Source organism: Elephas maximus, chromosome 5 (assembly GCF_024166365.1).
Source record: "Elephas maximus indicus isolate mEleMax1 chromosome 5, mEleMax1 primary haplotype, whole genome shotgun sequence".
In the NCBI taxonomy this organism is placed as follows: domain Eukaryota; kingdom Metazoa; phylum Chordata; class Mammalia; order Proboscidea; family Elephantidae; genus Elephas; species Elephas maximus.
Window position 1 is genome coordinate 45,786,644 of NC_064823.1, and position 13,460 is coordinate 45,800,103.

General features: G+C 38.4%; 1 protein-coding gene across 1 annotated transcript in view; it reads right to left on the minus strand.

Annotated features, from left to right (window-relative positions):
• Nucleotides 1-4,585: 4,585 nt before the first annotated feature.
• GSTCD (glutathione S-transferase C-terminal domain containing) overlaps nucleotides 4,586-13,460 on the minus strand; it is a 237,538-nt gene continuing 228,663 nt past the window's right edge. Inside the window, exons 11-12 of the mRNA XM_049885577.1 lie at nucleotides 8,157-8,226; nucleotides 4,586-5,619 (exon numbers count right to left, since the gene is read on the minus strand). Of these exons, the coding sequence (XP_049741534.1) occupies nucleotides 5,483-5,619; nucleotides 8,157-8,226 (207 nt within the window). The 3' untranslated portion in view covers nucleotides 4,586-5,482. The remainder of the gene's footprint in view (nucleotides 5,620-8,156; nucleotides 8,227-13,460) is intronic.

The following is a 13,460-nucleotide window of genomic DNA, read 5'->3' on the forward strand; positions in this document are numbered from 1 at the left end:
GGAGTAATCCATACTGGAGGCTGTAGACTATGATCTTCATCAGTAAGTGCTTCAAGCCCTCTTCACTTTCAGCCAGCAAGGTTGTGTCATCTGCAGGTTGTTAATGAGTCTTCTTCCAATCCTGATACCACATTCTTCTTCGTATAATCCAGCTTCTCAGGTTATTTGCTCAGCATACAGATTAAGTATGATTAAAGGATACAACCCTGACCCACACCTTTATTGACTTTAAACCACACAATATCCCCTTGTTCTGTTCAAATGAGTGCCTCTTGATCTATATACAGGCTCCTCATGAGCACAATTTAGTGTTCTGGAATTCCCATCCCTCGCAATGTTATCCATAATTTGTTATGATCCACACAGTCAAATGCTTTGTGTAGCCAATATAACACAGGTAAACATCTTTCTGGTATTCTCTGCCTTCAGCCAAGATCCATCTGACATCAGCAATGGTATCCACTGTTTCACATCCTCTTCTGAATCTGGCTTGAATTTCTGGAAGTTCCCTATCAATGTACTGCTACAACCTCTTTTGAATTATCTTTAGCAATATTTTACTTGAGTGTGACATTAATGATATTATTCAATAATTTTCACATTCTGTTGGATCATCTTTCTTTGGAATGGGTACAAATGTGCATCTCTTCCTGTCAGTTGGCCAGGTAAATGTCTTCCAAATTTCTTGGCATAAACGAGTGCACACCTCCAGCACTGCATCCATTTGTTGAAACATCTCAACTGGTATTCTATCAATTCCTGAAGCCTTGTTTTTCACCAATGCCTTCAGCAGGTCAGATTTTGTCCTTGAATACCATCAGTTTTTGATCATATGCTACCTCCTGAAATGGTTGAACATCAACCAATTCTTTTTGGTACAGTGACTGGATATTCCTTCCATCTTCCTTTGATGGCTCCTGCATCATTCAGTATTTTGCCCATAGAATCCTTCAATATTGTAACTCAAGGCTTGAATTTTTTCTTCAGTTCTTTCAGCTTGAGAAATGCCGAGCGTGTTCTTCCCTTTTGGTTTTATAACTTCAAGTCTTTGCGCATTGGCCTTAGTTTCCATAAAATGGGATCACTAATGTATCTAGTTCTTAGGTCATTTTGAGGATTAAATAACTTAAAAGATTAAACAAGTAATTATTTGTAAAGGACTTAGATCCCACAACAAAACCTCTGAAAGCCAGAACCTGTATAAGGCAGAAACCTGTCAGAGGAAAACTCAAATATTTTCCACTAACCCAAGCAATAGAAAAATAGTAAGACTGCACCCTATCAAAGGTGGAAAATTTGTGAGACCTAGAAAAACAAGTCAGTCCTGTTGAGTCCTGGCTATCACGGTTTCACTGCACTACATTAGTGTTAAGTATTATATGAATGTCAGTAGAAAAACAAGTTTCAGTATGCAGAAGTTCTATTACTGACAACTTCTCTTGAACCATAGAGTCAGCAATGCCTGTAGCCAGAATCTTTAGGGTGAGACTAAATGTTTAATTACTGTTATTCACATAATTGTTTTTCCATGCATACCCTGAAATGTTTTGATAACTGATATGACTAAAATTTGTCTCCCTAGATAAGAGAAAGTAGTTTAGCCATTAATAATTACACCTCTGCTTTTCTGAGCCAGGCTGAAAAGTCAATGAAAGATGAGCTCTGATTTCTAATGTTACAACCTTAGGGGAGACAGACAGTGAGGAACAGCTTTGCTTTTGATGGACAAGTGTGGGGGTGAGACCAGGTCACTTGCTGGGATTACTGTTATTTCCACAGTGTTCCTGCTCCCTGAGTCCAACCCCTTTTATTTGTGATGACTGGGAAGGAGTCTTGGCAGGGATTTACACAGAAAAGTCATGATCCACGAGCAATCATTAACACATATGACTAGCCACAGCCATCCACAGCTGGAGAATACTGTGCCTAGAACAGGGTATGAGAACAGTGGGGAGTGTTCCTTTTTTATTGTCCACATTCATCATATAGATTTGGGTGGGTTTGTGTGCCTTGAGTCAACTGGGAAGGGCTGAGAAGATCCCCCGGACAGTGGAAATTTTGTAACAGGTATCTAAATCCAAGGAGACTAGGAAAGGCTGCCCTCAAGAAGTCAAGTCTAAGACAAGAGCAGAAAGATGAATGAAATTAAGCTAGTGGGAGGGATAAGAGAAGGTTATTCTAGGTAGTGGGAACAGCATCTGAAAAGCTTAATAGCATTAAAAAAACCATCAAATAAAGAAGAAAAAAAACCTCTACACTCAAAATGAAAAAATATTGTTGAGAGTAATTAAAGAAGATCTAAGTAAGTGGAATGAGGTATTGGTGCTTAAGTGGCAGAATTCTCACCCAGCCACCTCATGTACAGGTACGATGATGCTGAATACATTTCAGTAGAGTTTCCAGACTAAGACAGACTAGGAAGAAAGGTCTGTTGATCTACTTCTGAAAATCAGCCAATGAAAACTTTATGGATCACATAGAGTGATCTGATATGCAAACAATCATAGCAAAGGCAGAGAACCCGGTAGTGTTTAGTTCTGTTGAGCTTAGGGTCACCATGAGTTGGGGGTGGACTCAACAGCAGTTAACAACAATAAAAGAAATAGAAAGATACATCATGTTCATGAATTTTAAGACTCAATATCGTTAAAGATTCATTTTTCCACAATTGATCTAGCAGGCCTTTTTTTTTCCCCCAGGAAAGTCGATTTCACTTATGCGCATTAACCATTTGCACTGCCCAAGGATTCCAAGAAATTGACAAGGCAATTCTAAAATTTACATGGAAATACGATGGATTTAAAATAGGCAAAACAATTTAGAAAATGAAACTGAAGGACTTAAGATATCTGATTTCAAGATTTACTATAAAGCTACAGTGATCTAAACAAATGGATTTATGGAAGAGACTAATACAGAGAGAAGCCCTGGTGGCGCAGTTGTTAAGAGCTCAGTTGCTAACCAAAAGGTCAGCAGTTCAAATCTACCAGCCACTCCTTGGAAACCCTATTCTACTCTGTCCTATAGGGTCACTATGAGTTGGAATTAACTCAAGGGCACCTAACAACAACAATCTACAAAGTCCAGAAATGGACCTCCACATACACATCAATTAATTTTCACCAAGGCAATTTAATGAAGAGAGGAAAGGTTTTTAAACAAATGATGCTGGAACAACTGAATATTCCTTGAAACTCACCTACTTCTTTCTATATGTGACTATTGATTTGAGATGATCATAGACCTAAATGTAAAAGCTAACCCAGTACAGTTTCTACAAAAAACAAAACACCACACACACACACACACACACACACACACACACACACACACATGAGAAATTTTCATAACCTTAGGGCAGGCACAGGTTTATTAGAGAGGGTACAAAAAGTATTAAGTATAAAAGAAAAAAATGTTACATTGGACTTTGTCAAAATTAAAATATTCTTTATGAAAATGAGTTATTCACATCCACTAGAATGGCTAAAATAAAAAAAGGCTGACAATATCAAATGTTGGTGAGGGTGTACAGAACTGGAATTTTCATTCACTGCTGGTGGGAGTACAAAATGGTACAACCACTTTGGAAAACTGTTTGGCAATTGACATTTATTTACCCTGTGACTCAGCAAGTCTACTACTAGGCTTTTATCCAAGAGAAATGAAAGCATATGTCCACAAAGTGAGTTGTATGAAAATGTTCATAGGCGTAATTCATAATAACCCCAAAATGGAAACACTGCAAAAAAACACTAATAGAAGAATGGATAAATACATTTTGATACATTTATGTAATGGGATACTATTTAGGAATAAGAAACAAACTATTAATACAACAACGTGGATGCATCTCAAAAAAACACTATGTTAAGCAAAAGAAACTAGACACGAAAGACAACATACTAAATTACTCCACTGATCTGAAGCACAAAAATAGCCAAAACTAATGTAGGGTGATAGAAATCCGAGAGTGGTTGCATCTGGGGTGGGGAGGGTAATGAGGGAACTTTCTGGGCTGATGGAAATGTCCTGTATCTTACTTTGGTTGGAGGTCTCATGAGTGTATACAGTTGTCAAAACTTCTCAAACTGAACACCTAAAATCTATTATTTTATTGCATGTAAATTATAACCCAATTTAAAAAAGAAAGCCCAAGATAAGAGTATGCGGTTTTTATGGACGCAAATGATGAAAATACTCAGGGTTGATAGCTAATTCTTCTCTTAAGTTTTATCCCAGAAAAACAAGGCTTCTTCAATTATTCTTGTATTTTAACCCACAATGATGAAAGAGTTATTTATGACCAATCAAAGTCCTTTCTCCTCATAGTATGTGTTGTACTGGGGATGAAAACATCAAAATCCATGAAATAAATCTTATCTCCAATGGAGCAACCTAAGACATGTAAAAGTTAATTAGCAGCATCTGACAAAGGAAATGCCGTCTGTCTTTAAAAACCTTGACTAGTAAAAAAAAGGAAGAATTTAGGTATGGAAAACTACCCAAATAAGTTTCCATACTCTGTATTCTTCTCACTCTCAATTTATAATCAATAAGTTTTACCAAAAGAAAAAAAAAAAAACACTAAGTAAGAAAATATGGTTGATATCTGAAAAACAAATTCTGTGACCACTCATTATATTATGACATAAAGAATGCATTAATTCTTTAATTTTTCTCTTTTGGAGGATTTACTTCCATAGGCAAACGTGTCTCTTGAAACTCATATTTCTGGAAAAATCTAGGCCAGGGTCTTGAAAATAATGGATACTCAATAATTATTAATAGAATTGAATTAAATAATCTATGTATTTACTGATTAATTACAATTTACATCCAAGTTACATGTTCCCATAATGAGAAATTTATTAAAATTATTTTATAATCTCTTCATATAAAATGTTTGGACCAATAAAGATCTTATTCAGTAACTTACAGGAAAAATATTTTTAAAATGTATTAGATGATATATAAGTCCAACTAACCCCAGCTCAGAAATAACCATACTGTAATTACCTGACTAGACTATTTTAAAAATATAGAAATGGTACAATTGTTAAAAATACAAAATACAAACCAAAAAACCCCACTGAGTCTAGTTTCGGATCCCATGTGAATATCCAAATAATTATAAAGTACCATGTGATCATTGTTGTGAATTAAACATCACATCTGCAAGATCAGAAAAGCCTGTGAGCCAAGAAAGACATTGTTATTCCAGTGATGGAACTTCCACTAGTGAGAATTATTCTGCTGGCAGCTGAGAGCTCAGGGGATTCTCACTATGAAAACCAGGAGTCCTTTAATTACACGTTCTAAGAGCACTTGTGATGCTCTTTGCAGGTAGCCTTTCTTCCAAGATTTTCCTGCTGCTTTCTTTCCTGGCTAACGCTGTTTCCTAGATACGCCAGGAACCTCCTGAATGCCACTTGGTTTCCATCATGAAGGCCGGTGGCAAGACATCAAATGTGCATATCTCATTCTAAATGGGGACTCCCACGATCATGTTATTTTTGGGAGAGCAGCTCTCTGGCTCCATGGACATCACTTGGACGGAGTAACCACGTTCTTCTGCAGCTCTTGCTCGATCCAGATCCACTAGGCACATGCACTGTTTTCCTGAAACGCAGTAAAATTGTATCATTAGACTACTCACTAACTGCTCAGTTTGAGGGATTCTGGACGGTGACAGAATCCCCTCATACTGTGGAGACTGCTGTTTTCCCCAAAGTCCTGTTTAGTCCCGTTCACTTTAGTTCTTGATCAATATGGAGTAAAGGAAATTACAAGCACCTGACATTTCACAGATTTGTCTCAGCTGATTATTTAAAGATTGTTAGCCTTTTAAAATGTATTGATGAACAAATCTTAAATACAAACCACAGATTCTATTTCCCATTTTGGTTAAAAATCCACTTCAAGTTCTTTTCTCTGTATTTCCTATGAAAATATTTAATCTGTAATACCATGGGAAAATAATATCTACTTTTAAAAATATTTAAAGTAACATGCTGACAAAGCAGAATCTGAACTACATGTTACATTTTCCATCAGAAGTTTTTTAGGACAATGAAGAAATAAAAAAAGGAAAATCTTTGAATAAAGCCTCATTTGTGTTCTGCTTGTTTCAGGTGGATACGTGTTTAAACCTGCTACTGTGAAGTTGATTCCAACTCATAGTGACCCTATAGCAACCCTATAGAACAAAATTGAACTGTCTCATAGAGTTTCCAAGGGGTGCCTGGTGGATTTGAACTGCTGACTTTTTGGTTAGCAGCTGTGCTCTTAACCACTATGCCAGGAGGGTTTCTGATGTGTTTGGTGTGCTCTTAATTTTCAGAGCCCCTGCACTCCTATGGTACTCCATTTTCTTTCCAGTCTCTGGACAACAAAAGAGGAAACCTGACTGGCAAGTAAAGCAGTTAATTTGTTTTCCTTTGGCAAACACCTACTTCTATTTCAAAAGTAACTCGGGGAAAAATGATTTGGGGCTGAATATATTCAAAGCCATGGTTTACTTTTACACGTTTGATTGCTTTAAATTCAATACATAAACTTCTTCATCCTTTTAGGAAAAATGTTACTGACTATGCAGAACTTCGTTCTATAGTTTTCTCAATAGTTATAATAATGCCTAATCATTATTTTTAAATAACTTATCTCGATGACAACGGAAACTGCCAACTACTAAACTGCTAACCTCCAGAAGTGAAGACAGGAAAAACTGAAGTAGCAAAGTTCTCCTGTGGAGACAGGATCCTCACAGGAAAACGGCCAGGGTGAAATTAACACGTAAGAATTGACAAAAAGAGGCTCAGATTTAAAAAGTTCATTTTGGACATTTTCCTCAAAAAGATCCATGCCAAAAAGATGCATGCTATTAGAAATAATATAAAGAGAGATGTGCAGAATTCCATTTAGTTCAAATCACCTCCTTTTCATCAACAAACAGCTGTACGGCTGACATTCTTTCCCTTAAAATACTGCCCTTCCTTTAAGACATCTGTAAAACATTTCTCACATCTACTTTCCAATTTAAAAGGAAGCAATCTCTGTCAGAATGGGATGCTCAACATTCCTCCAGTACACACCCTGGGCTTACACTGCAGCTCATTTACCCTGGCTTTGAGCCCAGTCAATTTTTCCTTTTCCATGACGTAGAAGAATCTCATATTTTCACATGTTGAAGAAGTGTCTTTATAGCTGAAATTCAGTTGTTGGTAGCCTACGTTTTGGAGCCTGGGAAGCTTCCTAAAAATGGTCACAGAGTATAGGAATGGTCCGTGCAAAGTATAGACATGGATATTTGCTGGATTCTATGACTCATTCCTCCACCTGTCTCTGCCAGTGATCATGCCAAACGCTCCTCCTCAACTCCAGCACCATCTTTTCCAGCCACTCCCTTCTGGCTTGATGCCTAAAACCCACAACAACCCACGCACACACCCATCCACCATACTAATTACGCCCTCATTGAGTCTAGTGGAGTTGTATCAAATGTACATTTGACTAATTCAAAGTGTTAAGATGGAAAGGGGAGAAGAAAGGGTGAAAGAGAGTCAAAGAGAAAGGGAGCCTGCATGAAGGAGAGAGCAAGCGACTCGATGGCACCTAACGACAATTATGCCTCTAAATGAGATTTTTTAAATTAATTACTTAATTAACTTGAAATGCTTCTGTGTGTCTTCTAACTTAGGGTGATGTTTAATATTATAAATGTCAAATAAATTGGTTTATGATTGATAATATCCAAGTATATCTTTGAGAAAGAAAATGTTATCCTTGTTTACACATTTTTTAATGCATTAATTTTAAGAGGCACAGTTGACTTTTCCATCTTTATTATTTTCTTTTGTGGCTTTGGATAGATCCGTCAGTTTGTCCAGAAAAATAAGAAAGACATTTAACATTATGATCCTATTCAATATATAAACATTGAAAAATGTATTTAAAAATATTAATATTTACCAAAATGGGATAAAATGTTGTTAAGGCTTCAAAGCTCTTTTCAATATGGATTAAATTTTCTGGGAGAAACAAACTTTAGTTTCTTGTTGATAAATGAACCAGTTTTCCCCAAATAGAGTCATTCCTAGACTCATTCCTAGGCATATTGTACATAATCCACTCAGCAGCTGCTCTGCGAAAATACATACCTATTAGCCTGCGCTGGGGGGGCAGCTGGGCAGCTGTCTGATCTGCAAATCTGCACAGAATCATGTGTTCCTAGAAGAAAAAGCAATAGAATCTGGGCTTATTTTAATCTTCTACATCAAAGTTGTTTTAAAAAAAAAAGCCTACCTTGATTTTCTGGAATACTCTGCTGTTTAAATGAATAAAGTGCTACAAAAACAGTACTTTTATAAGAGGCAAACTTTCAGATAATGGTACCGGATATATTTTTTCCCTTCAAGTGCACTGCTTTTCAGAGGTAGGTCTTAAGACCAGAGGGATGAAGATCCGCAGGGTCACTTCTGACCAGTTGCTTTCAGCCAAAATATGACCCCAGGGCTATATTTTGTGATTATAATAAGTGAAATGAAAAGATCTAAAAGTCACCTATATTTTTCCTTTAACAAGATTTGTTTGAATCTCAGGAACATGGCTCTGAGAAAACACTCTCGGTAGCTTTTCATGCTACTAGAGGAAAAGGAAGAACTGCAGATGAATACTGTAGGTGGCCCCTGTAGCTCCTAGCATACCAGCAGAGTGCTGGCTTTTCCTCTCTCTTCCCTCCAATCAGCCTTTAGAGGAGAGGATCCTAGGCTCTGTGTGTCTCTCCTTCCAAAGGGCTGCAGGTGGTATATCTATTTCTGCTTTAAGACAAATCATCGAGAGGACCCAAGGACTGCTGTTTCTGCTTAACAATTTTAGAAAAGATTGTATTAATGGAAAAAAAAAAAAAAGTCCTTAGACGGACAAGAAGCTAATGAATTTGCACAGTGCTCTTAAATCTCCAAGTAGGCAAAGGTGAGCAACTAGGCAGAGAACTGAAAGAAAGCAATCCTCCCATGACAACTATTCATTCAGATCAGCTACTGTTTCTGAGTGTGTCAAAATGTTCTCACCTGCCAGCTGAACACAGGCTGAACCTAGATTCATCATTTGTCCCCATAGTCTTCTGTACATTAAATTTCAGGCTTCTATTTGTTAATATGATGATATTGTGCTTTTTCATCATCTCTTTCCACAGATGTAGTCAATTTGATTTCTGTGTGTTCCATCTGGCAAGGTCCATGTGTATAGTTGCTGTTTATGTTAGTGAAAGAAGGTATTTGCAATGAAGAAGTCGTTGGTCTTGCAAAATTCTATCATTCGATCTCCAGCATTGTTTCTATCACCAAGGCCATATTTTCCAAATACTGATCCTTCTTCTTTGTTTCCAACTTTCCCATTTCAATTGCCAGTAATTATCAGTGCATCTTGATTGCATGTTCGATCAATTTCAGACTGCAGCAACTGATAAAAATTTTCTATTTCTTCACCTTTGGCCCTAGTGTTTGGTGCGTAAATTTGAATAATAGTCGTATTAACTGGTCTTCCTTGTAGGTGTATGGATATTATCCTATCACTGACAGCGTTGTACTTCAGGATAGATCTTGAAACGTTCTTTTTGATGATGAATGCAACACCATTCCTCCTCGAGTTGTCATTCCCAGCATAATAGACTATATGATTGTCCGATTCAGAATGGCCAATACCAGTCCATTTCAGCTCACTAATGCCTAGGATATCAATGTTATTGCATTCCATTTCATTTTTGACCATTTCTAAGTTTTTCTAGATTCATATCTTGTACATTCCAGGTTCCAATATTAATGGATGCTTGCAGCTGTTTATTCTAATTTTGAGTAGTGCCACACCAGCAAATGAAGGTCCTGGAAGCTTTATTCCATCCATGTCATTAAGGTCGACTGTACTTTGAGGAGGCAGCTCTTCTCCAGTCATCTTTTGAGTGCCTTCTAACCTGGGGGGCTCATCTTCCAGCACTGTATCAGACAATGTTCCACTGAAATTCATAAAGTTTTCACTGGCTAATGCTTTTCAGAAGTAGACTGCCAGGTCCTTCTTCCTAGTCTGTCTTAGTCTGGAAGCTCAGCTGAAACCTGTCCTCCATGGGTGACCTTGCTGGTATCTGAATACCGGTGGCATAGCTTCCAGCATCACAGCAACACACAAGGCCCCACAGTACGACAAACTGACAGACACGTTGGGGGAAAAGCACAATATCATCAGTCAGAACAAGGCCACGGGCTGACTGTGGAACAGACCATCAATAGCTCATATGCAAGTTCAAGCTGACACTGAAGAAAATCAGAGCAAGTCCACAAGAGCCAAAATATGACCTCAAGTATATCCCCCCTGAATTTAGAGAGCATCTCAAGAATAGATTTGATGCATTGAACACTAGTGACCGAAGACCAGACGAGTTGTGGAATGACATCAAGGGCATCATCCATGAAGAAAGCAAGAGGTCACTGAAAAGACAGGAAAGAAAGAAAAGACCAAGGTGGATGTCAGAGGAGACTCTAAAACTTGCCCTTGAGCGTCGAGCAGCTACAGCAAAAAGAAGAATTCATGAAGTAAAAGAACTGAACAGATTTCAAAGGGCGTCTCGAGAAGACAAAGTAAAGTATTATAATGACATGTGCAAAGAGCTAGAGATGGAAAACCAAAAGGGAAGAACACGCTCGGCATTTCTTAAACTGAAAGAACTGAAGATAAAATTCAAGCCTCGAGTTGCAATAGTGAAGGATTCCACCGAGAAAATATTAAACGACGCAGGAAGTATCAAAAGAAGATGGAAGGAATACACAGAGTCATTATACCAAAAAGAATCGGTCGATATTCAACCATTTCAAGAGGTGGCATATGATCAGGAACTGATGGTACTGAAGGAAGAAGTCCAAGCTGTTCTGAAGGCATTGGTGAAAAACAAGGCTCCAGGAATTGATGGAATATCAATTGAGATGTTTCAACAAACAGATGCAGCACTGGAGGTGCTCACTCGTCTATGTCAAGAAATATGGAAGACAGCTTCCTGGCCAACTGACTGGAAGAGATCCATATCTATGCCTATCCCCAAGAAAGGTGATCCAACTGAATGTGGAAATTATAGAACAATATCATTAATATCACATGGAAGCAAAACTCTGCTGAAGATCATTCAAAAACGGCTGTAGCAGTATATCGACAGGGAACTGCCAGAAATTCAGGCCAGTTTCAGAAGAGGACATGGAACCAGGGATACCATTGCTGATGTCAGATGGATCCTGGCAGAAAGCGGAGAATACCAGAAGGATGTTTACCTGTGTTTTATTGACTATGCAAAGGCATTCGACTGTGTGGGTCATAACAAACTATGGATAAAATTGAGAAGAATGGGAATTCCAGAACACTTAATTGTGCTCATGAGGAACCTTTACATAGATCAAGAGGCAGTTGTTTGGACAGAACAAGGGGATACTGATTGGTTTAAAGTCAGGAAAGGTGTGCGTCAGGGTTGTATTCTTTCACCATACCTATCGGAATTGACTCGATGCCACTGGGATTTAATCTGTATGCTGAACAAATAATATGAGAAACTGGACTATATGAAGAAGAATGGGGCATCAGGATTGGAGGAAGGCTCATTAATAACCTGCATTATGCAGATGACACAACCTTGCTTGCTGAAAGTGAAGAGGACTTGAAGCACTTCCTAATGAAGATCAAAGACCACAGCCTTTAGTATGGATTACACCTCAACATAAAGAAAACAAAAATGCTCACAACTGGACCAATGAGCAACATCAGGATAAACGGAGAAAAGATTGAAGTTGTCAAGGATTTCATTTTACTTGGATCCACAATCAACAGCCATGGAAGCAGCAGTCAAGAAATCAAAAGATGCATTGCATTGGGTAAATCTGCTGCAAAGGGCCTCTTCAAAGTGTTGAAGAGCAAAGATGTCACCCTGAAGACTAAGGTGTGCCTGACCCAAGCCATGGTGTTTTCAATCACATCATATGCATGCGAAAGCTGGACAATGAATAAGGAAGACCGAAGAAGAGTTGACGCCTTTGAATTGTGGTGTTGGCGAAGAATATTGAATATACCATGGACTGCCAAAAGAACGAACAAATCTGTCTTGGAAGAAGTGTGGCTAGAATGCTCCTTAGAGGCAAGGATGGTGAGACTGCATCTTACACACTTTGGCCACGTTGTCAGGAGGGATCAGTCCCTGGAGAAGGACATCATGCTTGGCAGAGTACAGGGTCAGCAGAAAAGAGGAAGACCCTCAACGAGGTGGACTGATACAGTGGCTGCAACAATGAGCTCAAGCATAACAACGATTGTAAGGATGGTGCAGGATCGGGCAGTGTTTCGTTCTGTTGTGCATAGGGTCACTCTGAGTCAGAACCGACTTGACGGCACTTAACAACAACATCAACATTTTGTTAATAAGGTAATTGAAGTCATTGTGACAATGCTGGTTGGTTTTAAAGGGACGTCTCTGTCTTAACCTTATGTATTTTAGAAAAAACACTTTAAAGCTCACTACAAAGTTTAGTGGTAATGGGTAGGACCCTAATAAAATAGTTCAAAGGAATAAGTGTTTTTAAGCTTACACAATGTAGCTGGCAACAACTAGGCACAAAGTGGCCAAAGAAGAATACAGAATTATATGATTTGAAGGACAGGCAAGAAAAACCATGCCCTTTGTCCTCATGGTGTTTGTAAATTAAGATTCACTTTATATAAAGGTAACGTTGAGGGGATCATGATATCACATAAGGTTCATTTCTCTTGTACTGATAAGTCTGGCCATATTTTATCGGAGTTATTTGTGTGTGTTTTCCCTAGTAGAAGTTCTGAAAGGGCAGAGAAAATAGTAGGTACTCAGTAAAGGATTGCTGGCTAAATTGAACTGTGGAGAAACACACTTCCAAAGTGACTCTCAAGGTATTTGGCACTAAGTCCACTTAGTTCTGCTTACCACCATATCCATCTTGGTTCATTTAAGAAATGCTAAGATAGCACCTTGCCACAGTATCCAAGAAGCCAGAACTTCTCTATAAAGCATATACACGTGAGGCCCCTAAAAGGGCTGGTGGCCAAGCAGCTTTGGCGGGGGAGGGTGTAAACATGATGAACCAGAGTGTAGGGGAGTTTCTGCTCTCTGGAAGAGCCTGGCGCTCCATCTCTTTTTACTTTTCATTCTTTTCCAGCCAGTAATGAGACTACATCTCCTACAGTGGCTCCCTATCCCCTCCCACCACCTACATGTTTTCTGTACTCTCAGAGCTTGCTTTATTTAGCATCTGTCTAGTTTTTTTTCCTCCTTTCTCCCAGTTCATTTCCCCCCATTGGCAAAGTCTTGTGATACAGAGGTGAGTTATTTTGAAATTCTATGAAAATAGTTCCCAAGGTACTGTTTTCCAAAAAACTTTATTGTTCCTTAGGATATGCAAACTTTT